The sequence below is a fragment of the Onychomys torridus genome, chromosome 21 (assembly GCF_903995425.1).
Source record: "Onychomys torridus chromosome 21, mOncTor1.1, whole genome shotgun sequence".
Taxonomy (NCBI): Eukaryota; Metazoa; Chordata; class Mammalia; order Rodentia; family Cricetidae; genus Onychomys; species Onychomys torridus.
This window is the reverse complement of record NC_050463.1, coordinates 24,417,612-24,439,300: the sequence shown is the minus strand read 5'-3', so window position 1 is coordinate 24,439,300 and position 21,689 is coordinate 24,417,612. Positions and strand designations below refer to the sequence as shown.

Below are 21,689 nucleotides of genomic sequence, written 5' to 3'. Positions count from 1 at the left end.
CTGAAAGACGTTTGACTTAGTTATATGTTGTATTCTAGTTTTACTGTGGCACTGGGCTCTAGATTAAGCATGATCTGCCCAGGGCACAGGCGCAGCTTTATCTCCAGGTGCAGGAATTCAGTTTTGAATTATAGCCGAGATTTAGTTGTGGTAGTGTTGAGGAATGGGGAAGTTGCTGAGACACTGTCAGACCACCTTGAGTTCCCTGGGCTTTGGCATGGCTACATTCAGCAGTATCTGAAGGTAGGAGATGACTTCTCTGTGATTTGTTTTTTCCAGGAGCATCTAGATATAGCCATCCAGCTCTTACCTGAAGAACCCTTTTTGTATTACCTCAAGGGAAGATATTGTTATACTGTAAGTTAATGCCTTTGCTTAGAACTCTTGAATACGATGTGGGTATTTAATACATTTCCAATGGCTTACTCATTCTTTTCTGTTTTTACCTATTGCATATTAGAGAGCATTGTAAAATTAATTTTTAATGTATGACATGTATGTTTTGACATTGAATATTAATTTTAAATTAAAATACACACCTAGAGGTGTGTGTGTGTGTGTGTCTGTGTGTCTGTGTGTGTGTGTGTCTGTGTGTATACATTTTTTTCTTATCTTTCCATGGAATTGCAGAAGTCATATGTTGGGCCTCTTAGGTTGAGGCCCTACCACACACATGTTGTATATAAGTGTTCTACCATAGTTCTGTGGAAAGAAGATAAATACTATTTTTTTGTAGTGCTAGGGATCAAACCTAGAACCACCTTACACATTCATCACTAATCTACAGTCCCAAAAGTTATCTTCAAACATGACACAGACCAAGGTTCCTTCAAGGAACTTAACGTGATGGGGTATGAGATATTGAAATAGTTCAAATAAGGGCAACTGGTCAACCTAAGACCTGGTGTCCTAAATAACACTACTAGCTTACAAAAGAGTTACAAAATGTAAAAGTGTATCCAAAAAGGTGCATGAAAAAGGTGCAGGGCTGGAAGATACAATTTGTAAATAAGGAACTTTTTCATTAGGAAACCTTTTCATAAGGAACCCAATCCTCAAAAGAGGATTGGGGAGGAGAAGCAGGCCCTCTTTTATTGAAGACCTGCTGTGTGCCACATGTGAATCTTATGCTTTATATTTCATATTGCACTTAATCTATTTTAAGGTATTTCTAGAGCTACAGAGTATAACTCTGTAAAAATAAAAGGCTGCATTAACTGTGAAAGAATTTGTAAATTATTATGCCTCTAATATTAGCCTCAAAATTATAAAATAAAAATTGACCAAATTATGCAAATATATATATGTTTGCAAATTTACAAAATGCTGGTAGACTTTACATGCTACTTGATGGGATTTTGAGGGGTAGAGTGCTTGCTGTGTGGTTCATGTGTGTATATGCATATATGTGTGCATGCACAAACTCATGTGCACATATGGAGCCAATGGTTGGCATCAGATGTTTTCTCAGTAACTTGCCCACCACCTTATGGTTCAAGACAAGGTCTCTCTCTGAATCAAGCTTACCAATTCTACTAGACTGGCTGGCCAACAAGGATCATGGGCCTGTCTATGACTATCTCACCCCTCAATCCCAATGCAGGGCTTACAATCATGTCCTGCCCCATGCCTTTTACTTGGGTGCTGGCCACTGGGCACAAGTTCTTATGTGTGCAAGCAAACAGTCTTCCTGACCCCCAACCTGCCTTTACTGAAAACAAATAAATCAAGAATACAAAAAGTATCCATAGGTAAAGCACCTAATAAACATATTAAATTCCATATTTAGTATGTATTGAAATGACTGGACTTCAGTTATACTAATTAATCTGATAAAAGCAATGTTAGGTGAAAAAAATCACGAAAGGAAATACATAGTGCGGTATACTTTTTACAAATTTAGAATAACAAAACTAAGCAAATCAATAAATAAAATTGTGTGGAAATGCACATAGTTTTGTCAGCACCAGGGATTGAACCCACAGCCTTGCGCATGCTCAGTAAGTGCTGTACCACAGAACTACATCCCTAGCTCCACAGGTATATATTTCTTTTTACTAGAAGATGACTACCTAGAAATTTAAAGATGGGTTGAGAAGATCTTTTATGTCACTGGGAGGACAAGGGCTTCATCGGTGTCTTTAAGTAGCGTTTCTGAAATACATGCCCAATATTCATATTTGGGAACAGTGAACAAATAAATGACAACTTGAAATTGAATGATTACTATTTTTTTTTTATTGTCTGAGCATTCCATACATGCAAATAGTTTGTTTTGTTCAAATCCACCCTGTCCCTTTCTCTCCACCTCCTCTCCTACCCTCCCTTCCACTCTTTCCTCCCAACCTCAAATGCTCTCTTTCTTTTTTAACCCACTAAGTATGTGCATGGGTGTAGGACCATCTACTGGAACATCTACGGGTAGCCTCTCAGGGTCCTGAGAAGTGAATAAGTATGCCCAGCCCTCAAAACTCCCTAGACTAGGAATTGTGATTTCGTATCCATCTTTAAGAAAGTGACTCAGGAGGCTAGTTGGTAGCATCAAGGAGGCAGGAGTAGACCAGGGGGGCAGGTCCTGTCGCTACTACATACTGTGACATATTAGGTATGAGTATGTTTATTAATGTGCATTCTGTATAAGCACATAGATCCATATTGCTTACACCTGTGGCTGGAAAGATATCATCCATTCAGAAGATGAATCGCTTCCTAAGAATGCTGTTACTTTGTATGTATAGGTCTCAAAACTCAGCTGGATTGAGAAAAAAATGGCTGCCACTCTGTTCGGGCAAATACCATCGTCAACGGTTCATGAAGCTTTGCATAACTTCCTTAAGGTGCGTTTCTCTGTCATTGGAGTATCATTCTGCTTCATCCGCAGCAGCCTCAGCTGGCCGGCTGCCGAGGAAATGCTTCTTCTCTCCACGGGCAGAGCTCTAACTGAAGCCCCGATTTGAATTGTAGCCTTGACAGCATTGCTCTTACGTCTCTCAAGATTCAAGTTGTGTTTCAAATATAAGCTTTCTGGGTCTGAAATTATGCTCTTGGTCCTAGGAATGGTGTATTAATTTTTTGTTGTGTTTTTGGTTGCTTGGTTGATTGGTTGGGTTTGTTTGTTTGTTTGTTTGTGACTGGGTTTCTCTGTGTAGCCCTGGCTGTCCTGGAACTCACTCTGTAGACCAGGCTGGCCTTGAACTCACAGAGATCCGCCTGCCTCTGCCTCCCGAGTGCTGAGAGTAAAAGCATATGCCACCACATCCTGCTGGCACACTGCTTTTTAAAAGAAATTCGGTGGCCTAAATTAAGGTATAGGCAGAGCAACCCTCACTACCAAATCTGAGAGCAAATTGTTGAACTTGCTCCCAACATTCCTCACGAGCCTGACACAGAACCAGCATAATCTTAAAAGATTCTGTTGTGTGACTTTTCTGGGGAGATGGGGACACATGTTCACTGGGACCAGACAGGACACTGACCACAAATTGATTCTACCCAAGCATAGCTGGGTGAGCCAGAGTTTATAGGGTTACTTACAGGAGCATATGTGGGTGATGGCTGGAGAAGCAGCCTCCCTAGAGTTCATCCAGCTTTCAGGTTGCTCCACTCAACAGGTATATCAAAAAATTGTCTTTTTTCCCCAGCAACTGTTTCCTGCCTTGAAGTGGGGCCACATGAGTCTCCTAACTCTCTGGGTTCCCTGAAATCTGGTTAAGGTCCCTGAGTTTCATGTGCCTCCTAAGTTTCCTTAGCTTCTTGAGGCTTGCAAGCCTCCCTCCTCTCTCCAGGAAAGGATGTTTCAGTTGGAGCAAATAGCTAGCCAAGAGATGTGAAGAATTACCTTGCCAACCACTTTCTAAGTTGCAGACACTTCTATAGAAGGTCTTCAGGCATTAGAGCAAACCAGTATTTTTATTCTTACTTTAGAATGTGTAATTGCTTTGCTGATACAACTTTGAACAAGTAAAGGTAGCTTTGTACACATCTAAGCATGTACTATATCCACCCATTAAATTAACTCACTCTGGAACCAGTTATACAATCCTGTAGTTACAAACTGAATGATCCACATCCAGAAACCTCCAATCTTGGAGCACCTTCCTGTCAGCACCTTCTTAAAGTCTCAAACTCCAGAGCATATGGGATTTCCAGGTTCCAGACTAGAAATGCCCACCTGGTGAGGTCTGTGCACATATTCCAGTTATATTGTTATTTCCAGGAGGGGGTGCAGGAGAGAGCACGTGAGTAGATGTTATCTAGATAGGGTTTTCACAGAGCTAAGACAAGTCCTGAACATAGAAGGAGGCGCAGTTGGACTGTTAGCCTGAGGCCTTCTTGGAGTGGCTCAAGAAATACTCTTACCAGATGAGGAATATTGAGATGGAAGTGACTAGAAAAGAGAAACTTGGGGCTGGAGAGATGGCTCAGCAGTTAAGAGCACTGACTGCTCTTTCAGAGGAGCCGGGTTCAATTCCCAGCACCCACATGACAGCTCACAACTGTCTGTAACTCCAGGATCTGGCATCCTTATACAGACGTACAGGCGGGCAAAACAATGCAAATCAAAGAAGGAAAGAGTAGCACCTGGCCAGCCAGAGTCCGTCAGTAGTGTGGATGGCTCAAGAGCGCATGCAGAACTAGAGCCAGCATGGAAAGGACAGCTTCTTCTCACCTATCGACATCTGTGCCGTCTCCCTTCTAAGCCATGGCCATACATTGTTTACCTGTACATCTCAGTCTCGCCTACAGACATAGTTACACATATACAGGAGCAGGGGTGTCCCTTGATAGTGAAAACTGAGAATGAATTTAAATGTCTAAGGGGAAGTACTGAATTTAATGATCGTATACCTGTAGTTTGAAATACAGCTTTTAGGAACAATGAAGCAGGTCTCTGTATGCTAACATGAAAACGTGTCTGTGGCTCCAGGAAGGGAAACACGTATAGAAAATAGCCCCATTATAGGTGTTATTTTTTTTTATAAACCAGTTACTTCTATTTCTATATCCAATGAATAGTCTTGGCGGATGACTGTTGAACAGTTGATAGTGGTACTCCTGGAGCATGAAGCTGAAAATAAAATTAGAAAGGAGACACTTGGCTTTTTAAATTTTGTAAATAACTGGATCTCTAAAGTTCTGTAGGTATATTTCTCCCTTAGGTTCTGTGTCCCTCCAGGCTGGGGACTGGAGCCATGTTGGGAGCTCACATGCCTCGCTACCTTGGCAAAAGGTGGATCCAAGGCAAAGACTGACTTGGGTCCTTAGAAGAGATCTCTAGTACCCTAAAGGAATTCTTATGCCCTGGAGATTAGGAACTGTGGATGAAAGAGGAGAGTTGGGCACATTAATAGTACCTACTTTGTCTACCACTAGGACTAGCTGTTTCAAGGATCCTATATTTCCTTTAAAAGCACCGCACATATTATTAAAGTCATGTGACATGTGTTCCTAAGCAATCAAGCCTTATTCTATTAAAAGATGCTTGCCATGGGATAACAGTCATGCTCTACTCCTACCTGTCACAGGGAGAGTATGCTGCCAAATGTTTTTATTCTCAAAAGAAAGATGAGGAAGAATAGCATAGTAAAACCAAAGGCGATGATTGTGTGGGGACGAATCTCGGCGCTGTGAAAGCTTAATGACCACTATGGAAGCATCAATCCACCTTCATAGCTATCTTTAAAAGCTGTGCTTCTACACAAAGATACTTAAACCAATAAAAGTATTCACACGTGGAACAACCAAACTTCTTGTGACAGTTTGGCCACTGGCGTCTGCTTTCTGGAACTACGTCCTTTCTCATGATGACTAGCGTTCTTGTTATAACGTTGCCCATTCTCCTCTTGTCTGCGTTCTCTTAATCCAGGCTGAAGAATTGCAACCTGGTTATTCTGTGTCCAACTACATGTTCGTGGCCAAGGTAAGGAAGAGGACTGCTTGAAGATTGCTTTGAGTGTGTTACATTAAATGTGGGTGGCCTTTAATATGGATTTTTTTCTTTTCTAGTGTTACGTTGATCTTGAGGAATCTCAGGATGCTTGGAAATTCTGCAACTTGGCATTATTACTGCCTATCGTTACCAAAGAGGTGAGCCTAGACAGTAAGAGTGAGTGTGAGGGCCTCACCGGCACTGAGGTTCAATTACCATCTTTTCTAACCTTCCTTTGTGCTATTAATTTTTTTCTAAGTTGTATATGTACCATCAGGGATTCAGTTCCCTTTCTGTTGACAGCATAGGATAAAGTGATCTATATGTATAACCACCTGTCTCTAAAAGCTTTTCTTCAGTCTGAAACAGACCCAGTTAGTGATTTTGCCAACTAGTTCATTCATTGCCAACTCAAAGCGCCATGAGTTACAGTGAGGATGCCTCACTGTTAGTTTTCTCCCTGCCTGTGAACTTGCTCAGCATCCTTCATCTTTCTTGTGGCACCTGTAATGTCGCCTCTGAATGACGTTATCCATGAATGTGTCTTTGTCTCTCACCCAGGATGTTCTAAACCTGTCACACATCTGGTTGCTACTCAGACTGTTAGCCATTTGGTCTCTGGAGCCCAAATTAATGTGTATAAACAGCTTTACAGTCCAAGAATCCCAAACGACAGCATTTCTATTATTTATGTGAGCATCTCCACTTTAAGGGGCTAATCACAGATCCTAAAAGACATTCTTTAAAACAGAAAATAAAAGGAATTCCTATGTCTAAGGCAGTATATAAATGATTGCTGAATGAAATATTGTCTCATCAATAGCCTCACACTGCCTTGCGATAGCGTTCAAGTTCAGCAGCCTGGAGTATACTGAGGAGGTCAGATGGGAATGAAAATACAATGCTTTGATTCACAGTGGCAGAGGCACTAATATGAAGGATAAACTGTACTTTAAATTGCTATAATATTTTCAGATGACATTAATCACTCACGGGAGAGTCATCGCTAGGATAAGCTACCTGATAAAGTCAATATAATGCAACGTCTAACATTTATGACACATCATATGGTGACATGTATGTATATGTCATCTGTGAGTATATGGCTCTTCTGGGGTAATCTCTGGTAACCTCAAATCCTGCTGCTAGGGCTATGATCTCACATCACTTAGAAAAGGCAGACAGCACCATGTTAACATGCCACAAGAACCAGGGTGTCAGCCTACGGGAAGACTCTCCCTTCTGCATCCCACTCCAGATTTCATGGAGAAACACCTCCTTACATTAACTACGTTCTCCTAGACCCACATTCTGCTCAGTCCTAAGAAATCAGTAGTCTGTTTGAATCCCTGTGTCTAAGGCAGTCTGTGATGCTTGCTGAATGAACTACTGGCTTCCTCCATAGCCTCACACTGTTGGCCTAGCAATAGCGTTCAAGTTCAGCAGCCTGGAGTGTACTGGGAAGACTCAGACAGGCCATTTATAATAGCCTTTCAAGAAATACACCTCCATCACAATCATCAATATCAAAGTACTTAGAGTGTCGAGATAAATGTGTGACATTTCATTGTACATTTGTGTTTTCTTTATAGGACAAGGAGGCACACAAAGAAGTGAAAAAAATAATCTGTTCTTTGAAGAGGTAAATAAAAGAATTTATTCTTCGGTAATCCCAATATGGTCTTCTAGAGTTTATCAGAATTGTATTTTTATAATCCTGTTCTCCTTAATGTAAAGATTATGTGTCCTCATTGGATTTAAAGGTATAGCCAATCATGCCTTCTGCAGCAACTGCACTACAAAACACACCGTGTTATTTGGAAACAGTATTTAATGTTGGTGTGTCATGATCCCTAAACATGTATGCTTCATTTTTTTCATGTCAATAAACTACAGCCTTTAGAATATTTGTGTAACAAATACGTAAATCAGTCTAATAAAATGCACCTTAGTGAATGTTATCGTCGCTTCAATAGACTTTATAAAATAAAATAATCTTATTCTTAAAGACAAAAATGTAAGCACTGGGCACAGTTGGTAGAAAAGGGAGAAAAAAGAAGTATAGCTAATAATCAGAGAAATGTAAATAGAATTACAATAAAATACTGATTTCCTATCAAACTTTGAAGTTTTTTTTTCTTTTTTCAGGAAATGGTCAAAATTATCAGTATTGCCGTAAGATGAAATGTGTTTATACACTGTTAGTTAGCAGGGGGAGGGTGGTATTTTTGCTACAACCCTTGGGTTAACTATATCTAAAGCCTAAAATATATATTAAGCCTAATCTTGCAATGTCACATCATAGAAATACCCCTAATGAGAAAGCACAGGTGAGTTATGTGTATTCCCAACAACGTACCAGGAGAACAGGTAATCATACTACACTACAGTAGAAATATTCTCAGATAAAAAATCATTATATCCTGGACATGGTGGCACACTCATTAATCCCATCACTCAGGAAAAGGAGGTATGATCATGGGTCCTAGACTGACCTGCTTAAAAAGCAAGACCCTGTCTCAAAAACAAAAATATACACCCAAATGTAAGATATGATATGATATTGGGAAAAGCAGGAAGATCATGAGTCCTACATGGACATAAAAGCAAGACTGTTTCTCTCTCTCTCTCTCTCTCTCTCTCTCTCTCTCTCTCTCTCTCCCTCTGTGTGTGTGTGTGTGTGTGTGTGTGTGTGTGTGTGTGTGTGTGTTATAGGGACATGCATAGAATATCTTGTGAATAAGACAAAATGGTACATAGATGTGACATCAGCTGTGTGAAAATATGCCAGGAAAGAATTAGTAGAAAATAAACTAAAATAATGCCAGTTTTATTTCTGTGAGTCTGTGTTTTATTTGCTTTATTTCCCAGTTTTTAGTAATAACCTAATACAATTTTTAAAAATTAAACTTAGTCATCAGTGATTGGTAAAGATCCTCTGGTACCCTTTAACCACCCAAGAAATTAGAGGAAAACTTAAATTTCCTGTTTGCTCTCCCCAACACACACACACATATACACACACACACACACACACACACACACACACACACACACACATACACACACACACACACACACACACACACACACACACACACACACACACTAGTCTGACTGCTGTCCTCTCCTCACCAAACCATGGGATGTTAAGACCATGTGATGGGACCAACTCAAGTTTCTGCATTAAATTTCTTTGCCTTGTAAAAGCTATTTTTCTTTTGCATGGCCAACCGCATTTATTACATAGAGAATATTCCATCCCCTTCCAAGGAATGTCACACAGTTCATCTGTGTGGACTGCTAATTTCTTGTGGTTACTTCACCCACCACTCAGAATGCCCGACTTTGGCAGAGCAGAACACGTTCAGCATGCATGAGATAAGGGTCACTTCTGGTGGATCACTGAGGCCAGAGTAACAGGACCCCTCCCCATTAAAGAGGAGGTAGACACACTCTGACCTCTCAGGAGACTTCACGTCCAGTGCTAGGAAGAGGGAGTTCAAACTCAGAGCTTTGAGTATCTCCCAAAGACACGAATCAAAACCCTAAGGAAGTAAACATGTTTCCCTGCCATGTTAATGTTTCAATGTCCCTTGAGCTGTATTGTTATTTCTCCTTCCTGCAAGACAAATGGCCTTCGCTGTAAGGGAACTGAAGTCACTTTAGTTGTGCCCAAACGTAATAGATAGCAAAGCTTTTATTTTGTAATGTTCTTATACTTTTGAATTAGAAAATGCATTAGTTAAAGCTAAAGGGATCTAAATTCCTCTTCTACACCAAACTCCCCATTTTAACAGTAAATAGCGTATGCTCTGACATAGGAGGAACACAGTTGGGGCCAGAGAATTGTACTGGGCAAATCAGGACTGGGATCCAGATCTCGGAATCTCGTGTATTCTCAAATCCGACTAGAGCCTAGGGCTGTTTACATGTCATGATTGGAGTCCAGTGTCTGGCATAGAATGAGCCCAATGAGAACAGTAACTTGCATGGTGATTAATAACTACTCCCAAGTTGTTTGTCCTGTATCAACCCATTGTATACGCCAGTTGTTCTCAACCTTCCTAACGCTGCAACCCTTTAATGCAGTTCCTCATGATATGGTGACCCCCAACCTTAAAACTGTTTTGCTGCTACTTCAGAACTGTAATGTTGTTACTGTTATGAATCGTAATGTAAACATCTGATATGTAAACCCCCAGATGACCCATAGGTTGAGAACAGCTATTACATACCAACTCTATGAAGAGAGGGCATTTGATTTTAACCCTGTCTATATCATGGACACCAGAACACAAGATACAAACTGCCATGCCCTGAACAGTGGTCAGGAGACTAGAAGCAGGCAATGAACCACGGTCCATGCTGTGGTCCGAGCTACTGCGTACTCCTGTTGGTAAATGGGTGGGGAGGAGGGAGACAGGGACAGGGACAGGCACGGAAGTGGAGGAAACAAAAGACAGAAAGTAGCAAGGAGATGCTAAAAAGGGAAGGAAGTGAAAAGAGAGGTGTGGAAGAGTAAGGAGAACGTGTCAAGAAAAGCATTTTTTTATATTAGCTCGTGTTTTCTAGTTTTATGTCATAGATTTCTGACAACCAATCATATACTCTTCTAATACATTAAATCTTTCTCATATGCTGACCTTAGCCCCCTCCCCTAGATAAGAGGAGAGGATAGTGAAGCTTAATGGAATGGCGTGCCCTATACTATCTGTGTGTACAGGAAGAGCCTCAATGGGGACGTAATTGCTTATTAATTGTGATGAACAAGATTAGTAAAGTTGTTATCTTGATGTTCTGTGATCTTGGGTCTCCTCAGCATGTGTTTTGCTTCAGGTCCTGCAGCCAAATCATTAAGGATGAGGTTTTCAAACAGCCTTTTTGAGATATTGTTGACCTACAACTAATTGCATATATTTGCCATGTATCATCTGACGCATTTTGACACATGTGTATACATGTATAAACCCATGAAGTCTCCCACACAACCAAGAGCACTTCTATAACCTTACACTCTGGTCCATGTCCTTCCTCTGCAGTCTTTCCCTCCTGCCTGTCTCTGCTGCACCCACACACAGCCACCCATCTGCTGGCTGCCGCTGTAGAATGAGTCCTGGGAGAAAATACAACTCAGAAGTAGAAAAAGAGTGAACGGCTACCTGTTATATAGTGGGTGAATCTCAGATTAATTATGCCTAAAGAAGTCAGACAGAAAGTGGTCCATAATGTATGTTTACAAGAGAGTCTACAGAACTCAATCTGCAGCGACACCTTCGAATACAATGGAAGCTAGCCAGCTGGAAGGAAGTTTCCCCAGTCAGTTCAATATTGATTTCTCCATCCTGCAACTGCACCCTATAGGGACTTCAGCAGTAGGCTCTTATCTGTGGGGAGCAATCAATGACAATAGCCTTTCTGGAGACCTCTGGGGCCTGAGCAGTCACTACAGGAGATGTCCCATGCCTGGCACGTTGACTCTGGTTTAATAATTCTGGGAACAGCAATGTCTACCCAACCTCCTTTTAAACTCCTTTTTAAAAAAATCATAACATAGACTTTCAGGGCTTTTACTTCCTCTCCAAGTGTCTCTTATATCACACAAGTTTTGATACGCTGTATTTTCACCTTTATTCAATGGAAGATAATTTTTAATTTCCGTTTTGATTTCTTCTTTGACGAGTGAGTTATTTAGAAATCTGTTTAGTTTTGTTTTGTTTTGTTTTGTTCTAATTTGGGGATTTTTTTCAACCGTCTCTCTGCTGTTGGTTTCAATTCCACTGTGATCAGAAAACATATTCTGTCTGTTGTTGAGACTCTATGGTACAAATAATTGCTATTTTGATTAACGGTCAGTGTACGCTTAAAAAGAATATGTACTCCTTTTTTGGGAGAGAACATTTCTGTACTGTTTAGACTAGTCTCAAACTCTAGCTAAGTGATCCACCTGCCTCAGCCTCCTGAGTAGCTGGGCCTGTAACTATACCACCATTGTTGGCAGACAATATCTTCTTTATCAATCAATTATGTCAAGTTGGATAATAGTGTCTCCAAATCTTTTAATTCCTTTGGTCTTCACTGCTTTGTCAAGCCGGCAGAATTGGGTCCCCCCACCCCCAAGGCCTGGACACTCTCAAGGTAGTGAGCCGGGGCAACTGTAGGGCTCATCTTGCTGCCCAACTCTCATGAATCGCTTCTCTCCTCCTCTGTCCAGTATCTTAGAGCCAATCCTGCCCATGCTCTGTCCATGTGGAGAGCCACACAGGGGAGCTTTGGGAACATGCACCATGGCATACAAACACTCATCGACCTTTCTAGTCCCACAAACAATTGCGTGGCCCACATAGCGAACTCAAGAGTGTCGCGTTGCTTTGTTCTACAAGCTTCTGTAACATTTCAAATGCGTCCACTTTGTAAAGTAAGGCAACCAAATCACCTGTGAAGTTGGGCTTTGGTTAGAGCTGAGATAACCCTTGTGTTTAAACAGTGTCCTTGCTCTTGGCGATAATATTAATTGTTTATGAGGAGTTAAGTCTTTCTTTTTCCCTCGTTGAGCCTTTCATGTTGGTGTCTCTGAACCAATTTAAAGTTTGACTATCTAATTTAAGATGAGGAAAATCATCTGCTGGAAATTACTCCATTAGAAGCTACTAATGCCACATAACTGGGACTCCAGCAGAGCCCTAATTGGACAGTCCCTTCCAGCCAGGGAGAATGGCCCTGCCTTGTTGGATACAGAATGCATTTTTTTAAATGTCTTGGTCATAAAGATAACAACTTTACAGCCGAGCCATGAATCGCTTTCATTCTTGGTTTGAAATATATTTTATTCCCCTTGTTTCCTTTTGTTCTGGGAGCTCAGGATTCCTTGCAATTATAATTAAAGATTTGTTGAACTAATATTAAAAGACCATCCAAATACTGATCCAAATTTTAGGGGGACCTGAAACTTATACGATTTTTAGAATTTTTAATAGAAAAATACTAGAAAGGTAAATACAAAATTAGCTTTGAAAGCAACTGTGTGTTTACAATACAAAAGGTAGCCCAACGAATTATAAAATTTCAAAAGCTGAAAATATAATAATGATCATAAAAATCCGGAAAAAAATAACACTTTGTTATTATTAACTGAATGGCATAGCTTTGTCATATTTCAACATTCCGCCATACACTCTTTGTTCATGTTATCGTATGGCACTACATTTTCCAATATCCTTGGTCTTTCCCCTAGCATTATGAAGTAACATTGATGTTTTGTCGCATAGAAAAGCTCCTGTCATCCCCACTTCACGTTTGCAATGACACGTGGTCAAACTTCTCAGCGTCCCTTCCTCCTAAAGTGATCCATTCCTCTGGGAGCTCCAGCCCCTTGCGGGAACAATGGGACCAGCTTGGGGGGGGGGGTGTTGGGAGGCCTCCGTCCTTCCAGAACCTACCCCCATCTTACCTGCAGCCATGCGGGGTCCCAGGAATCCTTGAAGCCTGAGTCATGGTGAGGCCTCAGCAGGGAAGCAAGATCTTGTCTGTAGAAGTCAAAATCAGGATCTGAAGCTCAATGTAAACCTCTAGAAATAGTCTGTTACTGCTGATGCGGACGGTTCATACTGACCATCTTAAGAAGCAAATCCTATAGGATGTGTAGGGAACCCCATACGCACACCGTTCTCCTTTCCTCTCCCAGCATTCCTCCTGAAGCTTTCTCCTTAGGAGGATGATGAAACAAAGAACAAAGACTGATACCAATATCTTGTGGTCTTTTCCCTGTTATCTACTGCTTAAAGGCCAAGCCAACCGTACCCCATGCTCCCGCCTCACCTGCCCTTCCGGCAGACCTCCAGCTTTGCGTCATTGTGCGCACGCTGTCTGCAAGTCAGACAGACCGGATTGGTCTTTACTCAAGAGCTTTCTGCTCCTCCTGCCGGACTGCTTGGTTTTACTCCCTATGGGAATAAATGCCCCCTGTTCCAGACTGCCCATGGTAATCAAAGCCTGGCTCAGTGATGAAAGGTCCTCCATTAAAACCCATGACCCATGTCATCAGCTGCGATCTCACCCGCCCCAATGCCAGAACACTTTTCTGTGACTTAAGCCCAACCTACTTCTGCAGGGTGACAACCAAGGGCGTGTGTCACTTAGTTCCATCGCTCCTGACACTGTGTGCTCAATTAACATTAGTGAAACCAAATAAAACAAAGCCAGGGTGCTAAAAGGGAGCATGGAGATCCACTGCTGTCCCTGGCTGTGGTGTGACGGGAGAAGGGGCAGAGAACAGCGCAGAGGAAGAGACAATCCAGGCAGGGCGGGAACACATGGGACTAGAGGCCAAGCAAGACACAGCAAAGCTGAGGTGGGGCCAAGGCGAGCTTTCAACCCGTGATATCTAGTAATACAGCCGAACTGTTATAGGATAGGCTAAGAAAATAATTACGGGGAGGTGGCAGGAAACTGGCTGGGACAAAACCGAGATTTCATGATGTCGTGTACCTAGTTCTGCAAGTGGGAAACCAGACCCAGGGGCCTGATTTCCAACACTGCTTTGGCCAGCACTGACAAATTGTACCTGAGCTGTATATTCCATTTCAACCCACCTTGGATTACTGTCCTTGGAGATTAAATCTATTTCCCTTTACTTTGTTTCTACTTTTCTCAAAATTAACGCCGCTGAAAACAATAGACACGAAAAAAGGATTCTCGAAATTTATATCATTGTTAACTTAGCCAAGAGTATAACAAGTGTCTCCCCTGGGAGTGGGAGGAAATGGGGAGGTGGTTCATTGGAAAGGAAAACAGACATTTAAGGGGAACTCTGAAAAGAGAACTTGGTGGCCATAGGAGATAAAGACAGGGGAATGGCCCAGAAGGTGTCTACCGCTTAGGGAACAACTCAATTGTCCCTGATAGCTGCAATTTCTCTATGAGATGTTTCTCTGCTATACTCTCTGTCCTTTTTCATTTCACATAAACATGTAAATTTTCACAGCTACAGAACTGTAATTTATACTTCATAGCATACTTGAGATTACATTCTGTTTAATACTTGCAAATCCCCACCCAAACATGTCCTGAATTTGCCAGAGAAGCTTAGGGGCAAGGGAGAAGTATATCTGGATTCTCCCAAACTCATTCAGCTAAGGGTAGTTGTTGCATCCCATTTCTTTACAAAGAACAACTTTCTGGGTATGGTAACTCCACATCATCCCCTGACCTTCCTCTGAGTTACCAGGCTGGACACACTTTCAGAGTGGAGCCTCTTTGGGATGCACAGAGCCAATGAGGAATGTATGACTACAGATAGGTAGATCTCAGTATAAGGTCTTGTCCAAGGGAGAGCTGATAAGTTGGGTCAGTTCCTAAAAGAACCATCCTACAAATTAGCTTGTGCACCACAATGGCCCTGCCTAAGACTCACTCGATATTTTTACTAGTAATTTTGGGGACCAGTGGCACACTGTGAGGAGTTCTCTCAAGTGAGTGCTGTCTCCAATTTTCTCAAAATTCAAATTTTTTTTATATTAAATGCATTGAGCTATGGATTATATACAGAAAAAAGCTGATTGTATTGTTTTAATTGTATTGTCTGGTGAAGTCTGACAAATTCACCTGCATTGTAATCCTCGCCACAATTAAGGTGTAAAATATGCAGTTCCTTTTCCCCTCTCCCACCTCCATCCCAGACCCACCTAACCACTGATCTGTCCCTCTAGGTTAATTGATTTCTATATGAATGGAATCATGTGTATACTTCTAAACACAGCTCTTTTGCTGAGCACATTTTTGAGATCTATATGTGACAGAGAGATGTGTAATTTTTTACTCCATTTTGGGGTCATTTCTAGCCTGAAACCACCAAATTTGTTCACCTGTGTGAGGTGACTTGAGGTTTTGAGTTATGAAGACCTGACTTGAAATTTTCATGCACTGGCTTTTCTGCAAATTTGTTTTTGTTTGTTTGTTTGTTTTGTTGTTGTGGTGGTGGTGGTAGTTGGTTGGTTGGGTTGGGTTTTTGGCAGACTTTTTTTTTTTTTTAGTGAATAAGCAGAAAAGAGTCTAAAGTTCGATGTGGTGCCGTTGTTCCTCATAATGAGTATGCATTACTAACATCACGAAAAGCCGCCAAACTGCTTTTCAAATACTTGTACGGTTTTGCACTCTGATCAGACCGGCGTGCCTTCTGGTTGCTCCACACGCTCCCCGCCTCTTAGCGTTGTCCATCTCTGTCTTTACTATTACACATTGTAGTGGCTGCTCCTCCCTGTCCCTTCCTGAACTCGCTCCTGGCTGCTGCACCTTTCCCTGGGCTCTAGGCTTCTTCCTCCTTGACTCAGTTATGCAGGCGAGTTCAAGGTCACCAACTCTGACTAATTCTGCAGCCGCTAGAGCTGTCCGAGCATCCTCGTTGGTTACGAGAGAGCCGTTGCGTTTTTCTCGACATTGTACTCTCTTATAGGTACATTAACTAGCAGCTCCTCTTTCCTTCCCAGCCTAGGTTGAGATTCCCAAACAAGATCTTTTAAAGGCTTGGTTGTAAGGAAATGGAGCCTGTGACACCAAACGTTCCCGTTCAGCCAAATGCACAGGAGCCCCCTTGATGCAATCCCATCAGCCAGTTCGTCCTGTGACTTCTCCCAACATGCTCCAGAATTCTTGTTTTGTGATTCTGTCACGTGTCTTGCTGAATTGTTACCTAATCCATAGGGACGTGTATTAATTCCCTAGATGTTAAAAAGACAATGCAGTTTACCTTGATTCTGTGCTCTTACAATGACCGAAAAGTACTTTTAAAGTTGATCTTGCCCTTTTCCTTTCGAGAGATTCAGTCTAGGGTAAAATATGTTCTACACTTCCGAGCAGTCATTTCATGGGAACCCAAAAATTTCATCCCTAGGACACTGTGAGATTCCTCCCCTAACCTCCTGCCCTTGTTGATGATGTAAAACAAACCTCGTCTGGCCTGCGTCTTATCTCCATGGACTAGTCAGAGTATTGTTTTGAGTTTTCCACTGCATCTATTAATTTTGAAAGAACACATGTCTTGGTCCAGTAAAAATTTATAGAAACCCAGATAACAGGAATTCTGGATTGGGATGTTTATGCCTCCAGCTCTCTTTTTCCTTTTTAATGATAGTGAAAAATCCTGATGTTTCTTTACTTTTTAGAAGCTCCTTGGGGCTGCTCTGGCAGGGGTGCTAACAGGAAGTGTCCACTGTGCTGAAGCTAGGCAGTGGGTCTTCATGAGGTCTGGATGCCTCCCATCCTTGGCCTGATCTGCCTGGAGATGCATCATCTTCTACCCCGTCACTGCCAAAAGGAGCTTATTTCAGCCAGGACACTACTTGTGCTAGACAAAATTTGCAAAGGCTGGACCCAGGCTGGACTGTCCAACCCTACACCGTAACAACGCCACAGTTTGGCAGCTAAATAGCAAGGCTAGTGAGTTCTGGGAAACTCAGTTCCAGCTGCTTCCTTGGAACTGTTGGAGAGAGAGGAAGGACGCTGGGGCATCAAACTCAGACTTTTTCAGAGGAGAACTTAGGCCTTCCAGTGACTGATTCTCAACAGACCTTCTCTCCACCAGTAAAATAACCAATAGTGATCAATTATCCAGAAGCAGTCAAGATCCCAAAAGATATTCTGCATTGTCAAAAAAAATTAAATTGTAGATGATAATTAAAATATTTTAGCATGGTGCTATGAAATAATTCTATTAAAATGTTCTAAACCCACATCCTCCAAAATTTATTTGTTTGGTTTGGTTTTTTGTTTTGTTTTGTTTTGTTTTGTTCTGAGACAAGGTCACACAATGTAGTTCAAGCTGGCCTTAAACTCATAATTCTCTTGTCTATGTTCCTGAGTACTGGTATTATAGATGTGTGCTACTGTACTCAACTTGTAAATATTTTTAATTTGCATTTTACTTATTACTATTATTATTAATTATTATTATTATTATGTTTAAGTTCAGATGTATATATGCCATAATGCTTGCATGTGTGCGTGCACACACGTGTGTGTGTGTGTGTGTGTGTGTGTGTGTGTGTGTGTGTGTGTGTGTGACATCAGAAGGCAACTTTATGGAGCTGGTTTTCCCTTTCCACTTTGACACATAGATTCCAGGGATCAAACTTAAGTCTCGGGACTTTTACAGTGTTAGAACACGATCCAGGAATGGAGTCACGAAGGAGAATTGTGAGGGCTTGTGAGAACACTCCAAGGAAACAAGACCAGAGTCTTGTGACATCAGTTTCTTCAAGCCGTGGAATTGTTGTTGCAGTGTGTTTTCATGCTCCTTCCAGGGGTGGCAGACAAGAGTGAGTTCACTTCAGATTACTCCTTATTGCTTGCTGCTGCCCCTCAATGAAAGGTTTAATCTATCCTTTCTACACCTTTATGGAAAAACATGTTTTTGCCGTGTGGTGCTTGTCCTCATGGTTGTCTACAGCTTGAACGCATGAGAACTCACCCATGTGACCTTCCTTAACCCTCGGAGTATAAATTGTCTGAGACTCTGAGTTAAGTTGGCTGCTGCGTGGGCCTCATGTATCAGCCCCCTTCTCCCAGGTCCCACCATCTTTCAAGGGGTGACAGCAAGTGCTTTGGTTGGCTAGGCCATCTTGCTGACCTTCCGGATTCCAAATCTAGTGAGGTTTCATTTAAAACATTAACATTCCCAGATACATTTAGATTTGTGTATTTACATTGATACCGTACTAAAACGTTCATGAGAAAATATGCACGAACATGAAACCGATGTGGGTAGGAAGATGACTCAGTTGGTAAAGTGCTTACTATACAAGTGTAGGGAATCTGAGTTCAGATCACCAGCCCCCCATGTAAAAAGCCCAGGCATAGCAGGGCATGCCTGTAATCCTTGCACTGAAGAGACAGAGAAAAACTGGATCCCTGGAGCTCTCTGCCCAGCTAGCCTAGAAGAATTGGTAATCTTCAGGTTCGGTAGAGACCTTGCTTAAAAATACGTAGAGAGTATGGGGAAGATCCCCACCATTAACCTCTGGCATCCACATGTGCATATGTGTGTGTGTGTGTGTGTGTGTGTGTGTGTGTGTGTGTGTGTGTGAACATGTATACACACACAGAGAGAGAAGCAAAAAAGAGAGAGAGAAAAAAAACACTTCATAGAATAAAATAACCTGATCTTGATTTTTTAAAATTCTTCACGAGAAAATAAACAGATGTTTTCTTAATTCACCATGCTTAAGAACAAAACCTTGAGAAGCACTGAAATCAGGTATGGAATGTGGCGACCCTGCCACTACTGTCACTTAACAATGTCCTAAAGGCATTTGCTCTAACGAGCAAAACAACTTACGACGTAGAGGATACCATTATATAGAGTGCGATAGATACCATTCTGGTACTGGTGAACTTGTATGTGTGGGAAACCTGAGGGACTAACTGCCAAAACTGTTTCCAACTATAGAAGGATTCATTAGTAATGTGTAGAAATAGTAGCCATCGCAAACAGAGGGTGGCCAGTTAGAAGACAGCCAGGGTATAATGCCTTCTTTAGCATAACCTAAACAAAATCAAATGTCTAGGAATAAACAACAGGTTGGTGAAAACAGAAGGACTCCAAAGGTTTTGACAAACAGAAAGACGCGCTATATTTTGACAAGAAAGACGGCATTCTGTAGACTACGCGTGCCCTGCGATTTCAAAGCAAGAACTAACCAAGACTGTTTTTGTTTGAATTTCAGGCGGAAAACACACAGGAAGAGTCGTGAACACACTGAAAATGTCAAGTCAAAGACTGTGGCCACCATGAAAGACTAGATAGTGAAAATAAAGCGTGCAGAACTGTAGTCCTCAAAGACACGCTGTGAACGGATGGATGTGTTGATGAGATAGGCTAGAAAGCCTTTGTTTGTACGTGTATACTCAAAGGCACACACTAATTTAACATACGGTAAAAGTGGTATGTGAAAGAACTGTCCAAAGAATAAGGTCTTGGGGGATTGGGGTGAGGTAGCAGAGAGAGCCAGGGCAAGCTACAAGATTGTTAAGCAACTGGTTTAGATCTTGTTTATTCAGAAAGACCCAGGAGTAGCTCACACGTCCCCCGCCACCATGATGTTCATAGGTCCACTGGGGAGCAGTCATTGTGTCTTACTTCTTACCTCTCAAGCTCTCCCATTTGTATCACAACACAGCAACAACATGCTGTAAGCATATTACAGCACAATAGCTGATCAGCAGAGGTGATGGATACATGTGATAGCTCTGAACACAGCAGCAGAAAAATGCCAACTAGGAAGGATATCAAGACTTATGAGAAATGAGGGTGCGGGTGAGGGGATAAAAGAGAATAGCCTAGCTTGACACTCTCACAGGAACCTTCTAGGTATGGCTCGGCTTGAAGATACGGGAATAACTATACTGGAGCATGATGGAGACTCGTCACAGAGATGCCTGATTTTCATCAGAGAGGAGCAGGACATCCCCGAAGTAGTACCACCCAGGAGCTCATAGGCATGGTTCTGCATGATCTCAAGCGAGCCTTGGGCCTCTTGCCGCCGGCTCTCAGGGTGCACGTAACATTAAGTGGCAAACCCCAGGAGGTGCCCAAACAATAATTGTTCGCTTAGAGTTGAGCTTTGTGTATGACCAGCGCTCACTTCGCTTTCGACATCTTCCTTCTGTGGGAGCCCTGAGTGGCGTGGACTAGATAGACCCAGTAAGTGTTCCCATATTTTGTCAAAGAAAGTTAAGGCTGAGAGCAGTAGACGGATTGATTGGCATCTTCTTGATGCCCTGTCCAAGTGCACCAACCTCCTGCTCCATTTGCATTCATATTGGCAGGCGGTGAAGATAGGCATTGAGCTAAGCCAGTACAGGCAGCAGTGGCTGAGATGTTCCTGGATGTAGCCCTCACAATGAAAGCTCAGCAGGTCTGGGAACAGCACAGGAAATGAACTCTTAGGTTCCTGCTATGCAGAAACAGGGCCAGGGGTGGTCAGTACTGAGCTGGCAAACACTGGGTTATCTGCTGAAGTCTGATGTGATAGCAGCCTGGCCAAGATGTCCCTGTACTGACTGGTACAAGGATAATCAAGGCTGCCTAGTGAATGCTGCTTGTCTATTTGGGTGGGTGGGTGGGGATATGTAGAATTAAGAGCATAGAACATAGAAACATGTCTTCTTTGTCACTAGGGTCCATCCATCTCCTAGAAATATGGGCTTCTAGGGAATGGCAGCCTGGTTGGTATAAAGAAGAAAGGGCCACAGTAGACTGGAATCTTGCATATTGTAACTGAAAGTTTTCCTGTGTCCCACCCAGTCCACAGCCCAAGTAAAATCCACTCAGACTCAAGTAAACACACAGAGGCTTATATTAATTATAACTGCTTGGCCATTAGCTCAGGCTTACTACTGACTAGCTCTTACACTTAAACTCAGCCCATTTCTGTTAATCTATGTGTCACTACATTTTCCATGGCTTTACCTGTGTGTCGTTACATGCTGCTCTCTGGACCTCAGGCTGGTGTTTCCTGATGCAGCCTTCCTGTTCCCAGAATTTTCCTTGTCTGCTTATCCTGCCTATGATACCTGGATGAACTTGAGTAAGTGACTGTTAAGATCTCTGAAAAGAGGGGATACAAATCTCTGAAGGATTTTGTTAAAGGAGTAAATAAATGTGCATAAAATAACTGGCACCTTCAAACGGGTGACATCTTCCCAGCCTTCCTGTCTGATGGACAGACATTCTTCTGGCTCCTTAGACCCTCCACATACTCCCCCC

At 42.1% G+C, this 21,689-nt stretch overlaps 1 protein-coding gene across 5 annotated transcripts in view; it reads left to right on the top strand.

The window, feature by feature from the left end:
* The window catches only part of Rmdn2 (regulator of microtubule dynamics 2), a 61,190-nt gene extending 39,947 nt beyond the window's left edge, over window positions 1-21,243 (top strand). For 4 of the 5 annotated variants that reach the window (XM_036171087.1, XM_036171086.1, XM_036171089.1 and 1 more), the window contains exons 7-12: window positions 280-357; window positions 2,739-2,837; window positions 5,867-5,920; window positions 6,007-6,087; window positions 7,522-7,571; window positions 19,648-21,243. In XM_036171087.1, coding sequence (XP_036026980.1) covers window positions 280-357; window positions 2,739-2,837; window positions 5,867-5,920; window positions 6,007-6,087; window positions 7,522-7,571; window positions 19,648-19,723 — 438 coding nt within the window. In that variant the 3' untranslated portion in view covers window positions 19,724-21,243. Of the gene's footprint in view, window positions 1-279; window positions 358-2,738; window positions 2,838-5,866; window positions 5,921-6,006; window positions 6,088-7,521; window positions 8,000-19,647 lie in introns of those variants that run through there. The other variant, XM_036171090.1, reaches the window with a different exon arrangement.
* The last annotated feature ends 446 nt before the right edge of the window (window positions 21,244-21,689 follow it).